The sequence below is a fragment of the Calliphora vicina genome, chromosome 1 (genome assembly GCF_958450345.1).
Source record: "Calliphora vicina chromosome 1, idCalVici1.1, whole genome shotgun sequence".
Lineage (NCBI taxonomy): Eukaryota > Metazoa > Arthropoda > Insecta > Diptera > Calliphoridae > Calliphora > Calliphora vicina.
The window spans coordinates 2,176,978-2,203,885 of NC_088780.1; the positions used below are offsets into that span (position 1 = coordinate 2,176,978).

At 31.3% G+C, this 26,908-nt stretch overlaps 2 protein-coding genes across 3 annotated transcripts in view; one reads left to right on the plus strand and one right to left on the minus strand.

Moving 5' to 3' along the window:
• Mhcl (Myosin heavy chain-like) overlaps positions 1-26,908 on the plus strand; it is a 70,750-nt gene continuing 43,842 nt past the window's right edge. The window contains exons 1-9 of one of the 2 annotated variants that reach the window (XM_065498666.1): positions 1-402; positions 459-713; positions 780-1,559; positions 1,634-1,777; positions 18,815-19,222; positions 19,299-19,485; positions 22,175-22,341; positions 22,399-23,892; positions 23,969-24,157. In XM_065498666.1, the coding sequence (XP_065354738.1) occupies positions 214-402; positions 459-713; positions 780-1,559; positions 1,634-1,777; positions 18,815-19,222; positions 19,299-19,485; positions 22,175-22,341; positions 22,399-23,892; positions 23,969-24,157 (3,813 nt within the window). In that variant the 5' untranslated portion in view covers positions 1-213. Of the gene's footprint in view, positions 403-458; positions 714-779; positions 1,560-1,633; positions 1,778-9,829; positions 10,028-11,498; positions 12,507-18,814; positions 19,223-19,298; positions 19,486-22,174; positions 22,342-22,398; positions 23,893-23,968; positions 24,158-26,908 lie in introns of those variants that run through there. The other variant, XM_065498667.1, reaches the window with a different exon arrangement.
• On the minus strand, positions 24,184-25,901 carry sxe2 (sex-specific enzyme 2). Its single transcript, XM_065498671.1, has 3 exons — positions 25,598-25,901; positions 25,226-25,469; positions 24,184-25,162 (listed from the first exon to the last, which is right to left on the minus strand). The coding sequence occupies exons 1-3, from the start codon at positions 25,644-25,646 to the stop codon at positions 24,301-24,303; spliced, it is 1,155 nt and encodes a 384-aa protein (XP_065354743.1). The 5' UTR covers positions 25,647-25,901; the 3' UTR covers positions 24,184-24,300.

Sequence of the window (26,908 nt, forward strand, 5' to 3'; positions counted from 1 at the left end):
AAACAATAGTTCTAATGGTTCCAGCTAGCATTTAAATTCAATGACTATCTCTTGTTTGTGTCTTTGGGTTTCATTTCAGTTTAAGGACATTTAGTGCGTTTATATACATAGACTTGCATGTGTTTTAAACACGTTATGTAAATTCATTGGAAGATTTGGATAAAAGGAAGCAAACAAGCAGCAAGTTCGAAAAGATTATAGATCGTTTTTACGATGTTTAATTTTATGAAGAAAGGAGTTTTAGTGGCATCAGGAAGTGCTAGCGATAGAGAGAAGGCTGAGAGGGAGGAAAAAGAGAAACGAAAGCGTGAAAAGAAACAACGCAAAGAGGGTAAAAATGCATCGGGAGTACCGGGCAGCATGAGCACCGAGGAGTTGTTACGACTGGATGAGGCAATACATGTAAGAAATCAATAAAATCTGAGACTATTTAAAGAGTTTTTCTTCTGCAAATACAGGTTCGTCGTTCCCTTAAAATACGAGGACGTCGGAAGGAGAAGGAAAAATTGCCTAGTGGAATAACAGCTGATTACAGTGCCGAGTTTTTTGCAGCATTAAATGCTGACGCTTCGGGTGGAAGTGAATTAGATCGGGGAAATGAGGAAATTGTAGCATCTGTAAACACTACTATAGAGAGTCGCTATAACGGTAGCGGTAATACGAGTATACATTCCATTTCAGAATCATCTGCTTACTTGGGTGACGTCTCCAAGGTAGGTTTTGTCATTGAACAATTTAAATGTGAGCCATTAATCTATTGTATATATTTTTGATTGCAGAGTCGTTTCATGCTCCCTGTGCCGCCAAAGCCACCTAAACGTGGTATACTCAAAGGATCTCGAAGTAACATTAGCAATATACATGAGGAAATAACAGTGGCATCTCCAGATGCACTGATTCGCAACACAATGCAAAATGAGATGATTTTCGATGGCAACCGAAGTATGGGCTGTGCTGGATCTATTGGTTCGAGTTCGAGTCAGCATGGAACTTCGTTTACGTCAGTGGAAAGTTTACGCAGTGATGAAGGTGGCATTCAACGTGCCATGACTTTGCCAACTAGTGCTCGTTATACAACACATGTACCGCATGCAAACCTTAGAGTTATGACATCACCTTCCCCAAGCGCCGATAGTCTTACAGATACCACAAATTCCTCATTTGCCACACCGCCATTCTCACTTAGCCCCATTGGAGAATCTCAGGGCATTGAGCGCTGGTCTAGGGTGCAAGCATTTGAAGATGCTGATTTACCCCTGCCACCAATAAGTTTGGTTAAACTGCCACCGGCAAGATCATTAACTATTCGACGCAAAAAGTCTCCCAGGCAAGATTTTGGCTTCAGTTTACGTAAAGCCATTTGTTTAGATCGAACTGAGTCATTGGCAAATCCTGTTTTTAAGCCGGTCATATTTGCCGAACCCGGTGCTGGAGGTGGCTCTACCGGTTTATTACCCGGGGATCGTTTGCTAAAAGTCAATGGAACACCAGTATGCGATTTATCACGAGAACTTATCATTGAAATGATAAGAACTAGTGGAGAATCAGTTACCGTTGAAGTAAGTCCAAAGTTAAATTTATTTACATATGTATATAATTATTAGTTGATGAATGAATATCAAATACATTTTAGGTCCAACCCGTTTCGGAACTAGTTGAACTAAGTCGTCGATGTATGCCACAAAATAATACACATGATGTCGACGAAACTGATCGTGCTCTTCTCAATGTCAATAATTGTAATACTTTGAAACGCAGTGCTAGTAAACGAATAAAGGTAAGTAATTGAATCCGCACCTAACTTTTACTAAAAGTACTACAGAATAAGTACTACTAAATTTTTTTTTATAAATTTTCTCTAAATAGGACTTAAATTTAAATTGTTTAAAATATTGAAGTTTTATGATTTAAGCAAAATTATAATACGACGTCGTAAATACAAAAATTATATACGACAACAACATACATATATAGTCCGTATTGCTGTTGTCTTTGTGCAAACGTTCCTAATTTCAAATTATGTAATACTTTCAAAGAAATTTTTCATTGCAACGCCACACTAAGGAGCATTTAGCCAGAAAACCTGGCCAAAAAGCAAATGTGAAATTACAGAAATTTAAAAAACTAAGTTCAGCGTCATATTGTGAATTTTCAAGAATTTAAGTTGAGATTTGTAGTTTTGAGCTATTAAATTCAGGAAAGTGAAGAAAATTTAAAGCGATTTTATTGTTTTTTTTTTAATTTTAAAAGGTATATATGATCTTTTTTGTGGCTAAGCTTTTACATTGAATTTTTATTTATTTGAAAGACATGATCAATTATTGTCAATATTTATATATAATATTTTTTGTGGGTAAATGAACGGAGGTTTTACATTATTTTTTTTTGTCTGAAAGACATATCTATTTTCAGTTTGTTTAGAACTAAAAATATCTTAAAAATTTATTATGCTGCATCAATTCGTTCAAAAATTAAAATTTATTTTGTTTGCCAAATTTGAAATAGCTATTTTCAGGAACTTTTTCTTATACTTCTTTATCAATCACATCAGTTTTGACACCTACCAAAGTATTCATAAATTCAAATCTGTAAAATATATATTAGGGGTATTCATTTCAAAAACACAAGAAAAAATCCTAAAAAAAAGTTGTATTTTTTTATGTGGAATTTTGTTCATGTTTTTGTTGTGTAAAAGTGTAAAAAAATCAGAGTGTAATTTTCCTTTTTTTGAAATGAATCTCCTTATTATCGTGCCTATAATTAAAAAGTGTTTGTATACACTTTTTGCAAAAATAAAAATAACTAAAAAATAACTAAAAAAAAATAACAAAAAAAAATAACTAAAATAATAAACTAAACAAATTCGATTTTTGGAGAAAAGCGAGGTACCATGTAATGGAAGTTTTTTTCAAAATAAAACACTCGATGCAATTCACAATAGTGGACGGAAAAGTTTGCAATGCTGCAACGGACACAAAATCCACAATGAGGTGTTACATTTGCGGCCAAACGTCAAAAGATTTTAACACATTGTAGACGAATGTTGTTCTAAACCCTTACGCACTCATACGCTTCATATAATCAATACTTCATATTTCATATAAATAGTCAATTCTAAAGTGGCAAGCACGGTGCGATGACGACAAATTACTTGTTCAAAAAAGGAAGATAATCACGCAATAACAATTTAAGGATGAGATGGGGTTACTTCTCGATGTTCCTAAACCAGAATATGGGTACATTAATGATGACAACACATCATTATCGGACCCACAAACTGTCTCTAAAATCACTGGCATAAATGAAGTATTAATCAAAATAATGCACATAAAACTGCTGAAGTGTATGTGTAACTCTACAATTGCCATCCCATGAGTCCAACGATGCACAAAATTCTTATGCATGGCTGTACTGTAATAAAGCAAGATATCTTGACAATTTGACAATTGTCTCAAGTAGCAGCCGTGGGCCGAAATAAGCACTTCAGGTTATATGATGAATATATTATTTTTGAGCAGTGACTCTTTACGCTGCAGTACACAAAAATCACGAAAGAATAGAAAACCTTTTTCATCAGATACAGAAACTACTCCTTCCTGACAAGGATGATGACGCTTATATTGATAATGATTTTGACGATTTTAATTAGTTTCACTTTTTAAGTATTATTAAGTTAAGTATTAAATAATGTACAATAAATAATATAGAAAAAAATTAATAAAACGAACTGTTCCGCTATGTATGAAGGGAGAGGGGTTAAAAACTTTATTATATCGACTATTATAACAATATGAGATGTAAATCTTATTTTCTGGAGGAGTCCTTATATGGGGGCCTAGGTTCAGTTATGGACCGATCCATATAAAACTAGATCATATCGAATTTTATCGCGGTATGTTTTTAATATATATTGTGAACATTAACGTGAATTTCTGAAAGGGACTTTCACCTCGATTCCTGAGTACACAAACTTTGCTTAATTTGATCATGATTGTTGCATAATTAACACTTTTATGAGTATATAAGTGCAATTTGTATGGGGGCTAGGCAAATCATGGACCAAAGACAACTTTATCTACTAACAAGTAAGAGAGCTATATTCGGCTGTGCCGAATTTTATATACCCTTCACCAAAATATACTTTAAAATAAAAATTTTAAATATATTTAGGTACACAAAATTTAATTTTTTTCCGGTTGTTTTTTCGAAATTGTTTTTTAATTTTTTTTTTAATATATAGTGAAAAAAAAATTCGGGTTAAAAAATATTTTTTCCGATTTTGACCCATTGTAGGTCCAACTTACTATGGTATTATATACGTCGTTGCACAGGTATTTGAAATATCTATCATTAGATATCCATATTGTCTATATTAATGATTTAGTAATCCAGATATGGGTCAAAAATGGGTCAAAAATCGAGGTTTTTTCTTATATCTCAGCCATTTGTGGACCTATTTTCTCGATTTTAAATAGCAACCGAGCCGGAAGAATTTCGGAGATATTGATGTATCATTCGTGTATGTAAGTTATTTGGGGGCTTCAGAAAGTTGATTTCAACACACAGACGGACATGGCTATATCGACTCCGCTATCTATAACGATTCAGAATATATATACTTTGTGGGGTCGCAAATGAAAAATGTAGAAATTACAAACGGAATGACAAACTTATATATACCCTTGCCACTCATGGTGAAGGGTATTAAAATCCATCAGAGTTTACAGGAAAGTGTCAGATTTCTAAAGAATTCACACACTGGGACTGCAATACATTACATTTCAAAATGTAAAATTTTTCTCGTTATATCTTTTTTTAAGAAATTTGTCTAAATTTTTTTTTAAAATTTTGGAGTTTTTTTTAACTAAAAATGCGTCATAATTTTTTTCTTAACACATCAATTTGTTTTGAATGATCAAAAAAAAGTACTTCGGCGTGTAAAATCCGTTGGCGTTAATTACTTTGTAAGAGGACCCTAAGTTATCGTGGTTAAAATTTAATTAATTTGTTGTTAATTTTAATTCTAATTTAAGAAATATGAACAATGATGATGGGTTTCGTAGATTTGTTTTGCTTTTCTCGTTTTAGATATTTTGCCAAATTTTGACCGAATAAAGAATATATTAGTTTAAGGCCGATTTTTGCCATAATCCGAAACCGAACTCTATAAATAATAAAATATATAAATAAAAAATTGATGAAGGTTAAATTTCTAGTTAAAGTAAAAACAGGGTTTTTACTAGGCTTGTTGTAAAATTGTTTACAAAGTAGTAGTAATAATTTTTTAAAGTGAAAGCTAATTGCCGAGTGAATTCGGGTCACCCCGGTGCTCAGAACCGTTTGTCGTGTGAATTATTCTATTTTTTTATGGTACTTTTGCTCGTCAAATATAGTCCAGTTAAAAAACAATTTCACTGCAGAATAAAGTGATAATAAATTGGCATAGTTACATGAAACATTTTTGCATTTAACTCGAAAACCGTTGATAGTACGCAAACATTATCTGTAACCGAAACGTAGGAAATATTGTATAACTCTTACATTCGTAGGCGTATAATAATCGAGATATATGCAAAATAACAGATTTTTGTGACTTTTGACTCGTGATTTATGGTTCAATTAAATAATTTGTGTGTCAAAATTTTCTGGTCTAATATACATTTTTCGATAATAAGTCGGCACTATTATTTTAAACACATACACATCTGCTCAAAATAATAGATACACCAAAATTTATTTTTTAAAAACGAAAAAAAATAATGGTATATTGTAAAATTATAAAAAAAATTCAGTCGATTTTTATTTATAGTTAAAAGGAGAGTAAAAAACAAAAACAAAATATTTCATAATTAATAATAAATATTATAAAGTAAATTAAATTTCTTAAATTTCGAAAAATTTGGTGCTCATAATAATAGATACATTTTTAAAAATTCTTATTAAACAAAAGCTAATAAATTTTATCTTAAAAAAATTTGTTTATTATTAAAGTAAAGCTAGTATCCAGTATATCCACCTTTGTTTTGTAAAACTTTCTCCACTCTTCTGGGCATACTGGATATCAAGTTCTGACACTTCTCCAATGGAATCTCGTACCATATTTTTTGCGTTTTCTCCCATAAATCGTCTTTATTTTTGAAAACTTCCTTCGAAAGCCTTATCTTTAATTCACTCCACAAGTTTTCTATTGGGTTTAAATCAGGGGATTGGCTGGGCCAGCTTAAAACAGGTTCGTTATTCTCCAAGAACCAGTTTTTAACTAATCTTGAACTATGTTTTGGGTCGTTGTCCTGCTGGAATGTCCATATTAATGGCATATTTTCCGATGCATATGGAAGCATTACGTTTTCCAATATGTCTCTATACCCACTAGCATTCATGGTATCTTCTATTCGGAATATCGGACCAACACCATTCCATGAAAAGCAACCCCAAACCGTTATGTTTCCCCCGCCATGTTTTACCGTCTTTTTTGTAAATTTAACGTGGAATTCTTTTCCTTTTGGTCGGCGTACATTTCTTTGGCAGTCGTTTCCAAACAAATTTATTTTTGTTTCGTCGCTCCATAAAATATTTCTCCATTTTTTTTCGCCTTCACACCCGGACCATTGTAAGTGCTCTTTAGCAAATTCTAATCTTGTCTTGATATTTTTTTGGCACATTAGTGGCACTTTTCTGGCAATTCTTCCCGGCAATTTAGCATGTAAAAGACGACGACGAACTGTTTGTGGACTGATTTCGTTACATAGCTCCGCAGAAATAGCTTTCGATGATATGAAAGGGTCTTTTTTAACCATAAGGACGATCCGCCTATCTGTTTCTGGACTGGTTTTCTTTGGTCTACCGCGAGTTTCTCTTTTTTGTTTTTTAGATAAAGCATTTTGGACAAAATGTAAAGATCTTCCTATGCTCTTTGCTATTTCCCGTAATGATTTTCCTTGATTTCTCATCGTTTGAACAATTTTTTTCTCATCTTCGGTACAATGATGATTTCGTCCCATTTTCTTCAAAAGAGTCCTATTTTTTATAAAATTGTTGCTAAAATTTAAATTATACTTACTGTTTCACGTAAATAGGAACAAAAAATTGCACAAAAAAAATTGTATATAAACAAATTACAAATTACTGATGTGTATCTATTTTTATGAGCAAATAATTTTTTGTAATTCAAATAAATTCGTTTTTAAAAATCAACATGAAAGCAAATAGTTGCCAGATTTTTGACTGACATGACATTGCCAGATAGAAATTTTAATAATATGATGTATTCTTAACGCTTGCGAGGAAATTTTCAATGTTACCGCCATTTACATTTTTTCCAATTAGGTGTATCTATTATTTTGAGCAGATGTGTATGTAGCTTTAATTAAAATGCAACTGGTTACATTAAACTACAATATATGAAAACATGTGTGTATGTTCGTTCCTATAGATATAGTGCAGTAAAATCTTTCAATATTGGACCACCATCATCACAATTTATATAGGAATTTGTATTATATAGCAAGCACATTTGACAGGTTAATTTGCATTATGATCTAGATTCGAAGGAATTCTTTGTCCCACTTTATAGAAATTTCACTATAGGGACATTTATTTCGTGTTATTGTATGTATGTATAAGAATGTTAATACACACACCTATTTGAACCTACGTAAATTATTAAACAAACTTGTACGTTTATATTTATATAGTAGAGTAGAGTTCGGTTATGACGAACTTGGCGGAACCAACCAAATTCTGTTTATTAAGGATACATTTTTTTTACATATTTATATAAAACAAAGTCGGTACATGAACAATTTGGTGTAAAAATCTTATAAACTCATAAATAAAAAAAAAATTATCGAAAAATTAAAAATTTTTAATATCGAAAATTCTGTAATATCGAGTTTTTCGTGTGTTGTTGTAGTGTAGTATGTATTTATACCCTAAACCACCATAATGTATACCAAACTGCTCAGCATCACTTTCTGAGTCGATTTAGCAATTTGAAAGACAATTCGACAAAATTTGGTGCAAGCTCTTCTATTGCCCCAAGGACGACGAAGCCTATTGAATTTGGTTAGAATCGGTCCATTATTTCTCCTAAGCTTAATATATATCCAACCAAATTCTACAAAAATAAGTTTTATCAAATTCGCCTCACCATATTTTGTGATGATCGGTTCACAATTAGTCATAGCTACCATATAGGCCCACTTCCGAAAATCACTTTAATTAGCATAAATCTCTTAAAAATATTGGTATTCTTATAAAACTCAACACAAATAATTTATATATATACGAAAGTCATGTCACTAAATTTTATAACGATCGGTCCATAATTAGTCATAGCACCCATATAATGCCCACTTCCGAAAATCATTTTAATGAGTGTAGATTTCTTAAAAATGTTGGTATTCTAATAAAATTCAACGCAAGTAGGTTTCATATATATAGAATTCATGCCACCTAATTTTATTGCGATTGGTTTATAATTAGATTGGTGTAGGGTATCATATGGTCGGGCTTGACCGACTATACTTTCTTACTTGTTTTAACCTGTATTTTTGTTCTCACAATATTGTAGTGTTGCATAGATCTTGGGAGAGTCGTAATTTTGTTGCAACGTTATCAATTCTGCCTGGTTAATTATAAATATTGAGTTTGTATGTTTTTAATAGAATATTTTAAATTAATATTTAGCTAAATCAACATAGAATTGAAAAAAATATACATGTTATTAAAAGAAAAGTTCAGAAGAAAAGTCTTGATTTTAATCAAATTCGCCGTAGGGATTAGGAAATAGATTTTAATTTTTTTTAATTTTTAAAAAGCTTTTTACCACTTTTATGGAAAGAATTTTGAAAAATATATTTCATCAATATTAAAAGTGTACCACAAAAAAACGTGTGGCCTATTTATATATGTATATAAGATACATATAAGTTGACAAAAATCCAACTCGTAGGGATCATACAAGTTGTTTGCTTTAGACGAAAGTTATGAATGAACTGGACTGTAAATAAGCAGCAATGTACAAAGATCGTTGAATAATACTGTGGTTCTGAGTTACTCAATTTGTTCATGGGATAGAGTGTGAGCGTCTTTGTAACAGTATGTGTGGATAGATAAAAGAAAACAAATATTTAAAAGACAACAAAACACAAACTAAACAATATTTTGTGAGTCTACTTTGCAACCACAACAACAACAAAAAACTTTAAAAAAATAACAAAAACAATGAGAAAAAGTCAGCCAGCAGAAATATAAATATGTATATTGTCTGTGTATAATAGTTTCCCAGCGGGAAAAAATGATAGGACTTCAATTTGTAGGCCTTCTAAAAGGCATACTTACACATTCTAAAAGATCCGATACTCATTCCACCCTGCCTGCTCTTAGAAGGTGTTCAAGAAGCCCTATGAATCCCCTTCTAATAACAAGTGAGCTTGTTGGCTGCCAACAGCCCATCATAAGTAGGCCTTCTCTCAGCCCTCTAACAGCAGCGAGTATGCAAGGCCTTGGCTCGCAATGACACGCCGTGTAAAATTGAAATGATTTTGCAATGCGGCAAAATGATTTTGGAAGTCCTTGTGTCTGCAAAATGAGGCATTTAGGAAGGCCTCTTTACTGCATCTTTTTCCCGCTGGGTTGTTTTGTTTTCTTCCCTACATCAGAGCTAGCTAACTTAAGTTAACCTACTACACACAAATGGGCGAACGAACAAATCTTTTCTAAAATCCCCCATATAATATTGCTGTTACTTCTGTTGTATCTATCTGCTCTTGTTGTTGTGTTGTTTAGGTATAAAGCTTTTTTACGTTTTGTTTTTGTTGTTTGATTCTGTTATTGCAACTAAAGTCATTTGGTCGTTTGTGGGGAGCACATTTGTCTAGACATCAGTATGTTTCAAACCGCTTCTATGTACGAACGATACTTCGATACTTCGCTGTAAGCGCAGATATAAACTTCAAATATTAACCGTTGATTAGATCAATCGATAGTTGATCAATCGTATACATACAAATAAATACATAATAATGTTAGCAGTGACCAAAAGTATATTTTTTTTTTAAATTCAATTCTGGAAATAAACAAAATTTTTTAGTGATTCTTCCGCGTCGTTAAAAATTAAATGTTAATTAATGTAATCAAATACTTACTGTATATGAATATATGTATAACTAAATATATTAAAATATTTGTTTTATTAAAATTTCAATAGCTACTAATTTGAGCTATTACATAAACTTAGTAGGTATTGCTTAAAAATATTGACTAAGATGTTACTGGAAAATGTAATTTTCACACCTTTTTGTATTGCATCACGTGTCAGTTAAATATTTGCTATTTTGCTAATTAATTTTTCTTTATCTTAAACAACGTGATCCGTTCTTTATGCATATAAATATAATAAACATAAATCGCATAATCGTAATCATATCCAGTATAATAATTTTATAATTAAAGTGAAAAAAAAAACAAAAAAACATCATTTGAGCTGTATTATTTCAGGATTTTTACATATAAATTTATATATATTTTGTTGTTGTCTAAAATCGAAAGTTATTAACAAACGGAATTCAACTGCAGATTTAACAAATGTTTAAAATTTTTATTTATTGTATCCACTGTATCCTTCATAATAATAAAATATAAATTTATTTAATATTTTGTGACAAACAGTTGTGTTAAAAACAAATAAATGAAATGTGATATATTGTTACAGTTATGTACTTGCATACATATGTACATCTAGGTGAATTGAAAAAAAAAACAACCCACCAACAACTAGCCAACCAACAATCGGCATCTAAACTAAGTAGGTTTGCTTGAAAGTCTTACAGTTGTTGTTTCTATTATACAGTTGTTTAACTCAAATCTACTCAAGGTTACGATCATTGCAAAGTTGTACTTAAAGTTATTTACTTGCGTTTGATTTAATTTTTAACGGACAGCTTGTGTTTTGCAAGTATTCAACTATTCGGCTATTTATTAACTATCTAGTCGAGCATATTCTATAACTGATTTCAAATCAAAGATCCAAATAAAGTATTATTTTTTTCGTACGCAAGTCTTACGTACATATTTATTATGTATTCAATTATAATTCAACTGGCAACGGGATTTTCCAGAAGTCCCAAATTTGTATCTAACTCCAAATATTTGTTAACGAGTGATTCAAAGAGTATTTAGCAGGAAGTTGTTGACTACGTTCATATCATAGTTTCAATGTTATAACTGAATTCGCGGTTCGAATAATCGAATAACCAAATTAAATTCATCAATGCGTTGAATGCTTGATATGTGTTTGTTATTCTAAAACTATTTACCGTGCCGTACTTGCCATACAGTGGTAAATTTGCTGTTGGCGTTTTATATGTATGATCTTGGATCTTTTCCTTTGCTGAGTTTTGGAACTTTTTTTTTTCTTTCGATTTAGTTGATCTGAAAAAAGCTCATATGATGTTTAATAGGAAATAATGGTGTATATATATTTGTAAATAAATTAGCGTTAAACCAACAATTGATGATAATTGGATAAAGAATTAAATTGAAAACGAACTTATGTATTTTATATGAATCGAGAAAAAAAATAATAAACTAATAGTAGTAACAAATAACATTGAAATGATAAACATAAATGTGCCTTAAATCGAATAAAAGTTATTGACTTAGAACGAGAACAACTTAACATGTTTATATTGCCAAAAAGTTTTGAACATACTCTACGAGCGCCCATTATTCCGGCCACGCCTGCTCAGCCAGGTTCGGGACTTAATCCGGCATTTCACAAAGGATGTACGGGAAAAGCTCACGCATGTGGTACAATGAAATCAAAACTAAATAGGCCAATTCCACCTCCGAGGGGAGAGAAATCTCAACGAAAAAGCAGTATTAGTTCGGAGAATATAAGTGACAGTGGGTCTGAACATCATAATTCATTTGTATGGAATACTGTTGATTCTCCTATATATGTAGTCGATGATAAGTGCATTTTAAGAAAAAATTCGAAGGATATCGTTGTCCAAGGCATTAAAAATTGCCCTGATAATAGATCTCCCTTGCCTCCCAGAAGGACAAACAAAACCTCACCGTCTCCGGTTCTGAAAAGATCATCAAGTATTTCCAATACTAGAATCCGTTTACATAGTGAAGGAGAACAACATTCAGAGTGTGATCGCCATTCTCCAGTACCTTCAAATCTTTCCACATTCGAGCGTACACAAAAATATCGAAGTTTTCGAACAAATAGCAAATCAAATGGAAATTGTAAAAATGCTTCTACTGCAGCAACAAACATTAGACCTCCTTGGAATAGTGCAGCGGCTGGCGTTAAAACATCATCACCTTTAACAAATGCCATGTTAAACAATCGAGTATTTCGTACGTCGCTGCGCCGTCGCAACGACACAGTTTCATGGCAAACAATATGGGAGCGTTCACTACATATGCGCTGTTCCGGTTCATCTATGAATAGCGGATATTTTAAAAATTTTGATGAAATTATTAAGAAAAAGGTTTGGTTTTGATATTTCATTATATTCCGTTATATTTTATTATAATAATATTTAGCACAGTTAACTTCTTTCATATTTAATATTTGTACATTGTACTTAGAATGGCCTTATTCCATAATAATATGTTTCAAATTTCAGACAAAACAGATATGGTCAATTCACAAGGTCTCTTATTATGTCATATTGTCATAATGTCCTAATATTTCACAATGGTTTTTATTGCTTTTCAAACAAAAAATGACCTAAAATAATACTACTCTGTTTGCTATGTTTATTGTGTTATCGTAACCAACCAGCAGGGACCTGCGCCAAATGCCTAAGAGACGGTTAAGCCGAGCTGCCGAGTCGTGATATATTAGGACATTATGACAATATGACTGATAAGAGACCTTGTGAATTGACCAATAATATTTAAAGATCGCTTTAATTGAGCAACGATAAAATGTAGCACTAGATATGTCTTGTTCTTTTCGGTTTTTAATTTTAATCAATTTACATACTTTCTTCTATTTAAAAAGTCCAAAAACCCTAAATTCGTTTTAATTTAAAAATATTGGGACATTTCTTCACTTTAGGGTCAAGCTTAAAGTTGTATTTCAATGAACGGTTTATTTACATCGTTATAAAATTAGAAAATATATATCTCAAAGATTTTCAAAAATAACCATTTTATTAACAGCATTTTTATAAAGAAAACTGGTTTGGAATAATCAATGGGAGAAATGTTGAAATATCTTAGTACTATTAAATGGGTTAAAAATGCGTTGGCGCTTTGCCCAGTGGTAATTTCATTATGATGTTGTTGCATTATTACGATATTCATTGATCCAAACTATTCTACACACATTTGAATATATTATGATAAAATCATTAAACACTTTTTCATACTTTTAAAATATTTATACATATGTATTTATGCGGAAGTTTTCATACATATATAGAACAAGTAAAGTTTCAATGATAATAGCAGAAAACTTCATTTAGCCTTTTCATTTACACATTATTATTTAATGAGTACCTCTTTATAATGTTCAATATTTTTTCGTAATAAACAAAGTGCGGTTCATGCACATTTTGTAATCTCGTTCAGGCTATTATTGAGACTGATTTGCTTTTCTTAATAGTCAAAATTCTAGCATTGTTTTTTCCTTCGGCCCTCATTCCGTCATTTGATATATTTGGAAAAAATACGAAAAATTACAATTTTTATGTTATCTGAATACAATTCCCAGACATAGTTCTTTAGGATTGCCAAATTCTATTAGTGAAGTATCTTGACATTCGGGATAGTTTGACTTGACAAACTAAAAATACATACGCATTGGGAAAATATTAATTTTACTTCATTTAAAGATATTGATAACAATCAGCCCAATTATGAATAAAAAATTCCGCGGGAGTTTGTTCCCCGGGAGTTTTTTCCCATTGAATTTGAATAGGAATAATCAGAAAAGGGAAAAAACTCCCGTGGAATTTTTATTCATAATTGGGCTGATTGTCTAAAGTGTAAAGTCTATTGTGTAAAGTATCAAATAAAATGTTATCTACTAAGTTTGTTGGTAATTTTTAAAAAATTATCTATATATGTTTCGATATTTGCGAAGAAAATATAAAGTTTTAAAGAGAAAGCTACCGATATTCGTCTGCATGTTTTAAAGCCGTTATTATAAAAATGTATTTCCGTGTTAAGAACTAATAAAAGACTTCTAGATCCCATATTCACAATATTGTGAAACTAAGGTATTTCTAAAGAGTATATGATGGATTTGTAATGATTTGTAATCTATGCAAGAATATCTATAAGAATATTTCGTTATTAAATATCTAAAAAAATGTTTCCCAACTGATTCTCAAAAGTTATAAGTGTGATAAAGAACTAGTTCAGAACCGTTCCAACAAAGGGTTATTGGTTCCGATGTAAACATTTCGATCAGAAATCATGTCTCGCAAAGTTTTTAAATTAAAACATATAGTTTAGCTTGACTAATTATATTTTAGATTATAACTTGACAAGCCTTAAAATAACTTGTCAATCAAGATCTTTCAAGGTTTTATGACAACCCTATAGTTTTTTCAGATAAATGGAGTTTTGTTATAATTGTATTGCAAGAGCTATACTATTTAAATTCAGTTATACATTTGCATAGATAGATTCATGCTTTTGAATGTTATCAGGAACAAAATATGTAGAGTGGTAAGAAGTTCAATCAACGTTTTTCGTGTATTTTGATCCAAATATTTTAAATGTTTAAACCTTTTTATACCCATCACCATGAGTGTCAAGTCATTCCTTTAGTAATTTCTACATTTTTACTTGTTTGTTCACAAGTTATTGGCAGAAACTATTTGTGCCAAATATCGGTTTTCTAGGTGTTTAAACATGGGTCGGATGGGCATTTTGTTCTAATTATGTACATGTATAAATCAATCTATGAGAGTTGAAGAAAATGTCGATCAACAATTATACATAAAAGAAACTTTTCGTTTTGTTTGGGAACGTCTATCGATAAATAAGACCATACGTATATTCACCCTTATCATGGTTGCCGTAAACGTCTTACGCCTACGACAGTTTCGTACTAGATTAAAGATAAAATGCAAACTGTTTCTTTAATCTAGTACTAAACTGTCGTAGGCGTAAGACGTTTACGCCAACCACGATAAGGGTGATTGTGTTGTGGCGGACTTTTTGGAACTCAGAGATGTAATAAATATTTTAACTAAAATTATGTTTATTTACCATATTTTGTTTGAACCGTCTTTCACTCATTCACGTAAAAATACACACAAATTTTATTTGTATAAAGTGTATGACATTTCTTGTGTTGTAAATAACCCAGCAATTTTACAAGTGGTCAATGTATCCCTTAGATACAATAACTGTTACTAATGTCTGATCACTTAGCTGACTCCAATTTATATATGTATTTTGGGTCATTTGACACGTATGTGTTCTTCGTAGCGCAGAGAAGTCAATTGGTTACTTTATATTTCCAAGGTAATCTAGCATAAAGTCAATTGTAACTTAAGTTTAACCTAAAGTTAAACGTTTGACTGTAAACAGGAACGTTTGTTTACAAGCAATCGGATATTGAAGATGTCTCGGTTATTAGGAGATGTCCAGTAACTAGTTAGGTAGTTAGTAAGGTAACTGGTAGGCTATGTAGGGTTCAGTTGACGCCCTGCTAAGGACCGTGCATGTTAAAATAACTAGTCACATAGCTATATAGTTATGTAACTAGTGATCACCCTAAGTTATAAGTAAAATCACTAGTCACGGTACAGACACCCAGAACTGCTGGAGAAGTATACATATCCATACATAAGTATATTAATGTGTGTGTATTTATGTACGTATATTGATCATTATGATCATTACTAACATAATTATTATTTTGTTTTATTTCTTAGTTTGGTCTGTGTCTGTCTTCTTTGTCATAATATGCTATATTTGATTTACTTCTGGTCAATGAACTCTTCATTTCCCCCATTAAAATATCTTTAGTTAGGTGATCATACGCCCCTATAATGGCAATACTTGTTATTTTAATTTTATTTTTATTTACATCATAAATGGACTGACAATATTTGATCCGAATAAACAATTGAATTTACGGTAAATTAAATATAGTATGCAATTAAAACGTCGAAATAATTTTGCAAACAAGCTCTCGAAGCCAAAACAAATCGTAATTAATCGATGATTTTTGTTCATTAGAAATCTTTATTTGTTTGTGTGAAGTACATATTTGTATTTACATAAGTTTGTATGTATGTGACTGAGTAAAGTGAATAAATTGTATGTTAGGTCAGGTATTATTTTATTTATTTGTTTATTGAGTCAATGGATGAATTCCGTTTTTTTTCTTTTTGTGCAAATGTTATGATTGCAAATAGAAACGGATTCCAAAAAAAAATTAATTGTTTTTAGTAAATAAAGACACATCCAATGAATTTATTGACAGACAGCCGCTTGTATATATATAATGTAAATAAAAACATACACATTTATGTATACATACATAGATATTCTATTTTTGACTACAAACATAACACAGGTTTATATTTATTCTAGATTTTTATTCGGTTAATTAGGATATGAAATTTAAAAAAATGTTTATGTGCAGACATCTGTGTATTTTGATTTACAATATGTATGTTTATATATCAAGCGAATATAAATTATTCGAATACATTTTTAGGAGAAATTTTTCAAAATAAATAAAAAAAAATACTAAATCAATACAAAAATATATTCTACAATAAAATAGAAATGAAATTTGACAATGTCGTTAACCAGTAGAATTTTGATTTTTCAATAATTTATCTAAAATAATTTTAATTTGTTTCTACGATAATTTGGCGGTATATTTTTATTAATTTAAATAAATTTCTATTTGAAAAAATTAGAATAGAAATTTAAAAATTTTTAAAACTTTAATCGATCGCTCTTGTAATTAAAATATTATGAACTTTTATTCGATCAAAATTAAACTCGAATAATTGACAGTACTAATATATGTATATTCTGTATTAATACAGCAAGCATATGAGGAAATTTTAAGTTATATCTAAAAATAGGAAAACATTTGTTTTTCCATCATTTGTATCTAATGTTGAAGTACATCATACATATGTATGTATATTCAGATGAACTAGTAGTAGTGTATTTACTTTAGCCACTCAACACGCTAGATGGATGTGCACATGTATGGCTGTCCACTAAAAGTATATGTTTACGTACATTAGGGCTAAATCTCTCGTATAACATTTATCATTTTCGACCCTATAAATTATATATGAATATTCTAGATCGTTATCGATAGAGTGATGTTGAAATCAACTTTCCGAAGAACCCAAATAAATTACAAACATGATTGATAAATCCAAATATCGGGTACAAATGGCTTAAATAGAAACAAAAAACCTCGATTTTTTACCAATATCTCGATTACTAAGTTATATACATACATAGATAGACATTATGGATATCAACAACGACGTACAAATATTACGCCGACAATGGGTCAAAACCGGCAAAACTATTTTTTTCATCAAACATTTTTTATTTTTGTTGATTTTCAATTGTTTTCATTATTAAGATTCGTCACAGCCGAATATAGCACTCACACATTTTTTTTGTTGTAAACATGAACATTGGAATCGAATGCGAATATCATTTTGAAAAAATTGTATATCAGCTATTTTAAAATCAGGACTGGTATTTTGAACCAAATATTTATTAAACCGCAATAAAATATTTAATAATTAAAATAGTACATGAATTACATTTGTTTACATGAAAAAAAAATTTTTGCATCGTTTTTTATTTCTTTGACCGTGACAAATTTGTGAATTTTATATCTCGAGTGTAAAATAAAAAAAAACTACATTTTGAGTTGGAAAAAGCCGAAAAAGTGTAGAGTGGAATATAAGAAAATACAATAATAAATTGTAGATTTGTCAAAACGCTAATATTATGTGGGAGGCTTAATAATTTTCCTAAAAAATTGGGAAATGTATCTTGATGAGCTTGTCTAAGCAACCAGCTAAATTAATTTCATTATTGAAAATCAGCCCAATTATGAATAAAAAATTCCGCGGGAGTTTGTTCCCCGGGAGTTTTTTCTCATTGAAATTGAATAGGAAAAATGAGAAAAGGGAAGAAATTCCCGCGGAATTTTTATTCATAATTGGGCTGAATAATTTATATTAAATAATAAAGTTTCAAAATCTAATAAAAAATTTAATTCACACTCGATGTTCTTATTTTACTTAGTTAATCAAAAAAACGTGTTTAAGAAAACACACAAAATCGAAAAAAAAAAAAACTGTGCCGAAATACTTTAAGAATCATTTGAAATCTTTATATTCATTATTCGTAAGGGGGTAAATTTGCAACTCTGATTTTTGCTCAACACAAAACGAGTCACTCTAATAAATATGATTTTTTATTTTCTTAAGAGACTAGGACAATAGTACCAAAATACATATATGTAAACCAAAAAGTAAATTTAATTTGTAATTCAGTATACCTAATTAAAAGAGGGAAATCTCTTATTCAGATAAGTTTTTAAAAGGTAACGTTTATGTCGATTTGTTACTAAAAAATGGATTAACTATTAATTATTCGATATGATTCGATAAATAAAATTAATTTATACATGTATACATACATATGTATATGATTTATTTATTTCATCTACAGATAATTTTTGCAGATTACTTAAGTTAATTTTTTATACAACATAAGTAAAAACGTATTTATGTATGTGTATTTAACTGATTTGTTTTTTTCTTCTTTGCAGTCTCGCAATGCCAATGAATTGCAGCAACAAAATTCGCATGAAGAAAGCTCTAACTCTGTTACAAACGATGGAAACTGCAATAGTGACCAAGTATGGTTGGTACATCGTGGCGGTTTCTGTGCTGCTTTACGTTTGCCACAAACCAAAGCACATTTGGATAATCACAAGGTTGTCATACAACTCTTGCACAATGGCGAAGAGATGACCGTAGACGAGGATGATGTGGAAAAACAAAATTCTCCATCGTTAGACTTGGTTGAAGACATCTGCGAATTGAAGCATTTAAATGAGGCGTCATTATTGCATTGTCTACGCCAACGTTTTGCCAGCAATCTAATTCATACCAAAGCAGGGCCAACATTGTTAGTAGTCAATCCAATGGCACCTTTATCATTGTATTCTGAAAAGGTATTTATTGTTATTTATCTTCATTGTTATTGTATGTAAAATGTTCATTTTTGAAATATTTACATTTCTCCTATAGGTGGTGTCGATGTTTCGCGGATGCAAGACTGAAGATATGCCTCCGCACATATATTCTTTGGCTCAAACCGCCTACAGGGCAATGCTAGAATCTCGTCGCGACCAAAGTCTAATATTCATGGGTCGTTCTGGTTCTGGCAAAACAACTAGTTTTAAACACGCACTTTATTACATGGCGTTGGCAGCTGGTAAGTTGTCATATCTATTTATATATATTTTTTTTTTTGCATTGTTGCTATTTTTAAATATAGTATGTTTTATACATAGACATACATACATAAGTAAAAAAAGTAAATTAATTATATACATATATGTACGTCGTTTTTGCAGCAATTGCTAAAATCATTTTTGTACAGTGGTGGACCAATTTATTAAACTAATCAATACCGTTGACATATGTTTTTTTTATTAAAAATATATTTTTTCAACTTTAAATTTAATCATAAAAATTAAAACAACTTAAATTATGTTTCATGCAGATTAAAAGTTTTCGCACCAAACACGTTAATATTTTAATTATCATATATAACCCGTCTTGTAGATAATATTTTATTTGAATTGAAAAATACTGCGTTTTGCATCACTACTAATATTGTCTTCATAAATAATTATGTCGCGCAAATTATTACAATTTTGCTGGACGTTTTTGTTCTCTATTTCTGCACTATTTGGACTAATATTAAAGCAGTTACATTAATCTATATATGTATATAAAAATGAAATGGTCCATGTATGTAATGGCATCACATGAGAACGGCTGGAGCGATTTGGCTGTTTTTTTTATTCGATTCGAAATTTTCTGGAGATGGAAATTTAAGTTTTTAATATATTGCCTCTTCTTTTCACTTCTCATTATTCTTAATAAGAGAAATTTTTGGAGAAACTTGGAGAACTGACAACACTGCCTCCTTTCCACTTCTCATTTTCTTAGGAAAACTCAAATAACTAAATTTTACTGACTCCTTTTCACTGCTCAATTTTTTTACCTAACCTACGCCTAAACTTTAGAATGTTCTAATTAGTGGTATATGAAATACAAATCAGTAGTAATAGCTACCGAGCGAATCTAAGTAAGTAAATAATTAATAATCTGATTTCACATTCTGTACATTGAAGAAAATTGTTGATCAGTTTGATCAATTAATGAAACTCTTTCATAATTCAGAGGATAGCCTTTCTATTATTAATTATAACCAGAGACCGAAAATAACGGGTTCACTTTCATTTCAATGGTAAATTCTCATTCGCAGCTATTTAAAAGCAGAGATCGAAAATAACTCGTCCATATACCAAAACACCCAAATTGTGATTTATATTTTTGTGATAAAAAATCACTGAAAATAACAGTTATAAAATGATTTTTATTTAAATGGTTTGGTATGACCTTTATTCGTGTTTGTTGTTTTTTAATGGTTTGGTGTGAGATAAACAATTAATTTGTTCTTGCTCTTAATAACTGTTACTTTCTCTTTTATTTACATACAATAACATATTATTAGTAATTTTTAACAAATTTGGAAATAATATGAAGTAATGCAGTCTGAGAAACAGAAATGAGAATTTTCTTTTAAATTGTTATTTGATAAATTTTATATATTTAAACGTTAATTTGCATCAAATGCATTTTTGCGATTTATTTTTAATGTTCGCAAATAAAAGTCACAAGCTGACCTTTACGAAAAAAAATAATTATAAATCACTCATCCAGATTATTTGTGTTTGTTTCTTTTCTGTTTCTCTCAACCCCAAACCTAAAATGTTCTAGAATTATTCACTCTCTCAGTGATATATCACAAAAAATTACTTTTAAACAGAGACCGAAAATAACGGGTTCACTTTCATTTCAATGGTAAATTCTCATTCGCAGCCATTTAAAAATATTTTTTTGTTTTAAAAGTTTTATTTTTTACTTACCCCCATTAACACGAAGTCTGGTTATGGGTTAACTAATAGTTATACTCTCGGTTAAATCAATTTTTGTATGAAAACTGTCGGTATATAAGTATTAGTTAACGCATAACCAGACTTCGTGTTAATGGGGGTTAGAACATAAAAGTTATTTGTTAGTTCAGTTTAAAAAATGCACGGACTCTACAGGTTCGAACTTTAATAGGTTAATATAAGTTTTAGCACATCGATTTATGTTTGAAATTACCTCCAAAATCCGAGCATATACTTTTATTTGTTAAACTAAATTACAAAAAACAGTTATTTTTTAGCAAAATATACTCAAAACTAACTCAAATAACTATTATTTTCCGAACAAGAAATAAAACTCAAAAAATAATTATTAAAAAGAATTTTGGACCAAAGTCTATGGATATAATAGAATTATTCGATTGCCAACAAATCACAACGAATCAGTTGTATTTGCGCAGAAATAATACACTAACTTTAACAGAACAATTAACAATAAATTTCCCGAGAATTTCTTAAAAAGAAACCCCTTCTTAAAAAGGAACCCTAGTCTTCATTATTTTTGTTAAATTAAAACACATAAAATTTATTTTGGATACATTTTTAATTCATAATTTTAAAAATTATGACCTATAATTAGTTTTTATTGTTAATGGATGTTAAAGTTATACACTGGCTATCAATTCGCAAAACAAATTAATTTACAAAAATTAAAAATAAGTTTTATTCTATTTTAAATTTTGTAGATTTCATTAAACTCAATTATTGAAATAAAACATTTTTATTTGTATAATTTGAAATTATTTAAAAATAGCGGTAACGATAATTGTAATTATGTCGATAATTGTTGAGGGTAACGGTAGCCAACGTTGCAAACATACGAAATTTGTTTTGATGATGTCTCGTGAACTCAACGATATATTAATGACATTAATGAGTTTATTTTGGTTCTTTTTTAAGGTTCCGTTAACAATTTCCTAAATGCTGAAAAAGTGAATTCGGTCAACATTATTCTGGAGGCTTTCGGAAATGCAAAAACCTGTTTGAATGCGAATGCTACACGTTTAACCCAGTTATTAAGTTTGGATTTTGATCAGTCTGGACAAATAGCTTCGGCATCATTACAGGTAGGTCGCAAATTTAAACACTAACCTAAATATAACTTTAAAAAAATGTATGTGCAGGTTTTATTGCCCGAACGACAAAGGGCTGGTCGCCGACTGAACAACGAACACTGTTTTCACATAATGTCCCGTTTGTTGGCTGGTGCCGCAGGATCATTGCAGAAGGAGCTGCATATTGATAGTCTACCCGCGGAAGATAATCATCCGTTTGTGTCATTGTCACAAAAACTTGAAGACAGACAACGTGCTGCTGCGGAATTCATGAGAGCCGTTCAAGCATTTGAAACATTAAATATAGATGCAAAGGCTGTTAGAGGCATATGGAGCATTTTAGCGTCGATATATCATTTAGGATTGGCTGGTGTTACTGTTGTTGGTGCAGGACCTACCGCAAGAATTCAATTTGCTAATCCGTCAGCGGCTAGAAAGGCATCAACGTTATTGGGTGTGTCGTTAGAAGATTTATCGGGCGCTGCTTTTAATGTTAACACATCTGGTAGTACAAGTCCATCCAAGACATCTGGGGATAATATTGAGTGTGCGTGGGAAAGTTTAGATGCCTTGGTCATCGGCTTATACTCTGAAGCATTAGCGGCTGTAGTAGCTCTGATAAACAAAGCAATTTGCACTTCTGCGCATACTATAGCGTCAATTGTTTTAGTAGACACGCCTGGATTTCAAAATCCTGCAAGCTGTGGTTCTCAAATTGGGGCTACTTTATCGGATTTGAAACACAATTATCTACAGGAACGCTTACAATTATTATTCCATCACAACACATTGGTCGCTCCTAGAGATCGATATGCACAGGAATTAGTTGAAATTGATACTGAATGTGTGGGTGACTCAAATCCGGGACCCTTGGTTTCACTTATCGATAAAGCTCCACAAAATCATGTGGTGCGTTCGTCTCAAAGAGATCTGCGCGAACAAGATCGACGTGGTTTGCTGTGGTTATTAGACGAAGAATCAATATATCCCAATTCCAATGACGATACATTCCTTGAGCGTTTATTTTCCCATTATGGCGATCGTGAACATCAAACATTATTACGCAAATGCACGGGTCCAAAGCAGTTTGTTCTTCAGCATTTACAGGGAACCAATCCCGTTTTGTACAGTGTTAATGGTTGGGTACATAATAGTCGCGAACATCCCTCCATTCGCAATGCCGGTTCGTTGCTTCAAGATTCATCCAGAGATGAAATCAGCCGTCTTTACATTGGCTCTCTCACCCGCAGTTCTGGTGGTATAGTATTTTGTGGCTCATTTGCTGGCCTTGAAGGCACCCAATCATTAAGAAGAGTATCAAGTATTAGAAGATCCTTTACTTCAGCAGGTGTAAAACGTAATTCCGTAATGCTACAGGTTAAGTTTACGGTTGATGGCATTATCGATACTTTAAGACGTACTGGGACACATTTTGTACACTGTTATCTCTTGCAACACAACGCTGGACAACATTCTGCATTCTCATCAAATGGTTCTCCCAATACATTAGCCGTTCAAAATTCCAAAGATGATTTGGTCAATGTACCATTATTGCGAAGTCAGGTATGTTACAAAAATAGACAACTACCAATATTTTAAGCTGCTATAATTTTTTCCACTATTTTCTTTTTTCATTTAGCTGAGAGGATCTCAGGTTCTGGACGCTGCCAGATTACATCGTTTAGGTTTTCCAGAATCAGTTCCCCTAGCAGAATTTGTGAGACGGTTTGGTTTGTTGGTAGTCGAATCAAATAAAGATATTACAGTCGAACAAATATTGTCTTCCAATGAAGTTGATCCGGCTACATATCGTATTGGACCAAGTCAGGTGAGTGAAACAAAATGTCTTATAAATTGTTGTGTTAAATAAGAAGACGAAAAGATATTCTTATATTCTTAATATTATAAATATACATATATACAGATTGATTTATTTTACATTGTTTACAAGGTAATATAGAAATGTGACAATTAAAGTAAACGTCTTGTGCCTTGATACAAACCACCTAATAGTTGGGGTGAGAAATAACTGCTTTCCAAAAAATTTGGTGGTTGTACTTTACGTATTCGTACCAATTTTTCTAGGCCATACGGCACATTGCGTTTAGTGCTCAAATAATAAAATCCAGTTTTCGGCACCACTGGTTCTCCACTCATGTAAACATCAGCAAGACATTCGTCTGTCCCCGAGCTGCATGTACAATTATAGTATTGGTTTAAGCTAGATGCATTTGAACATTTAATAGCTCCAAACAAATTTGGTTTACGTATAGATTCAGCAAAATAATACAAAGCCGCAAAATGATCGCAAGCAAAATCAAATTCTGCTGCTGTGGCATTTGGGCAATGTGGTTGGCCTTGACCCCAATTGGGAAAAAATGCTGCTTGACTGAGTTCAACACTTGGATTACCCAAATGAGAAGTATCAGTATGAATAGACTCAACGTACGATGCATCATCGGGTGCCAAACGAAAATCTGCAGATAATCCAAGCTGTGCCAAACCAGCAGGATCTAACGCAACAATGGCTCCTAATTTCTGAGGTTTCAAAAGTTTGCCGGTTAATCCCGAAATGTGGCTGCCAGCGCTATGGCCTATTAAATAAATGTTATTCATCTCGACATTAGTCTCTTTTTGCAAAAAACGAATAAACTTTGCTATTTGAGCAGCTATTTCCGAAAATTGCTGAGATATACGCGGATAACTAATGTCGAGAGCAATATCACTCCAATCCACCAATATGACATTAAATTTACCCCTGCTAAAGTAAGCATCCTTAATAGCGGCATTTGAACACGATGTACTTTTGCCAGCCCAGCCATGTATAGAAAATCTAAATTTTATTCATTTAATATGTAAATTCATAATTATACGACAGCACACACGAATACATTACCTCACTGGCCAATTGGGATTAAAGTTGGAATTTCGTAAAGCCCTTACATCTCCAGTGCGCAATATTTGTCGTTCATCAGTGTTATAAGGTGTGTACAAATCATAATGTATGCGTTGGCTGCCCAAGTTACGCAGACGGGGATTAAGCAGGGCTTTAACTTCCTTGCGCAACATTTCCTGAATTACACTAAATATTGAAACATCACAATGTCCTCGTCTATATGATAAATCAGCAGCTAATGACACTGTATTGAAAATCGAGAACATGTATTTGATTTTATTAACGCAAGTAGATGATACTTTATTGCAAAAATTAGGATTATATAGCTGGCTTTTTGCCATTTATTTAACATCACCATCACGAACCACATACCACTGACACACGCCCCTAATAAAAATACATAGACAAATAAAAATCTCATGGCTTTGACTTGATTTAAATGCAACACAATAGTAGCAGCACAGCAACACAAATCCAACCAACTTGAATAATTTAACGTTTACAATCTTATATCGCCGTAAATTACAACAATTTAACGCGACACATTAAACAACCTTCGCGCTGCGCGATCTGAGAACAAATGCGTTGAATTCTAAAGGCTCCATTAGTTAAAAGAACATTGTGGAGACTTCTTAGCAAATAAATAAAAATACAGTTTTATGGCAAAACACAAAACAAAAAAATGTAAACGTGAATGCTAAATTTTGGTTAAGTTTTTACAAAATATTTAGAAACAAAAAATAATTATAAAACACACCGTCTCACTAAAATCCACAGACATACACATCAACACATGATACACTAAAGACCAATTCAGCAGCTTAAACAAGTATGTATGTATCTGGTATTAAACATGAGCTAGAATAGCTCCTTATCTATGCAGAGTATTGATCGTGGTACACAGATGCATTTTTTTTAAACAAAATTACAAGCAACAATTCTTCAATGTAATTATGTTATTATTTGTAAGTACTTACATTCATATGTACGTACGTTACACTACAATGTAGATACAAAATCAATCTCTGAAAGATTTGTGTGAAAATCGAAAAAAAAAACATGTCATTGGCAGTAATTGAAATGCTACTGTTTTGGATAAATTTGTGGTCATTGCAAGTGATCAGTGAGAAATCGAGCGAGTTAAGTCAATAGCCACTTGCATTAAGCTAAGGTCATTCTCTGCAATTAAAAATAAATATGTACACTGACTGACTGTAATGCTGTTGATGAACATGACGTTGAGTAATTTTTGTTGCAAAATTTTTCAAATAACTTTGAACTTTATTTATCATTTTATAAGATTTTTTCACGAATTGTGCATATGTATACAACAAGGTACGGTAGATTTTTTTTATTATTATTTCTTCCAAACAAGTTTATGTCTGTTCTAAAAAGAATAAACGCAAATGTTTCAAATGACACAGTCGAATAAGAATATTTAGATATCTATGTATGTATCTGTACATGGTGTATATTTATTCAAAATGCAATTTATCCACATTTCATGTAGACATTTTAAAATTTTTAGATACTCTCAACTGAAAGGCTAACGACATTTTTATTACAAAGAAATTAAAGTTAAGAAACCAATAACCACAGTGATGAAAAAAACTGTATTATATTTGTACGTTTAGTTTAAATATCTGTGTATCTATATTAGGATTGACCAATTTGTGTGAAGCC

What these genes read in the sequence shown, in the direction of transcription:
- sxe2 (XM_065498671.1), bottom strand. Translation starts at nt 25,646, where the DNA reads ATGAGATTTTTATTTGTCTATGTATTTTTATTAGGGGCGTGTGTCAGT. An exon ending in ATTAGGGGCGTGTGTCAGTG is followed by an intron (nt 25,470 to 25,597) that starts GTATGTGGTTCG and finishes TTTTCAATACAG; the next exon opens with TGTCATTAGCTGCTGATTTA. An exon ending in AATCCCAATTGGCCAGTGAG is followed by an intron (nt 25,163 to 25,225) that starts GTAATGTATTCG and finishes AATAAAATTTAG; the next exon opens with ATTTTCTATACATGGCTGGG.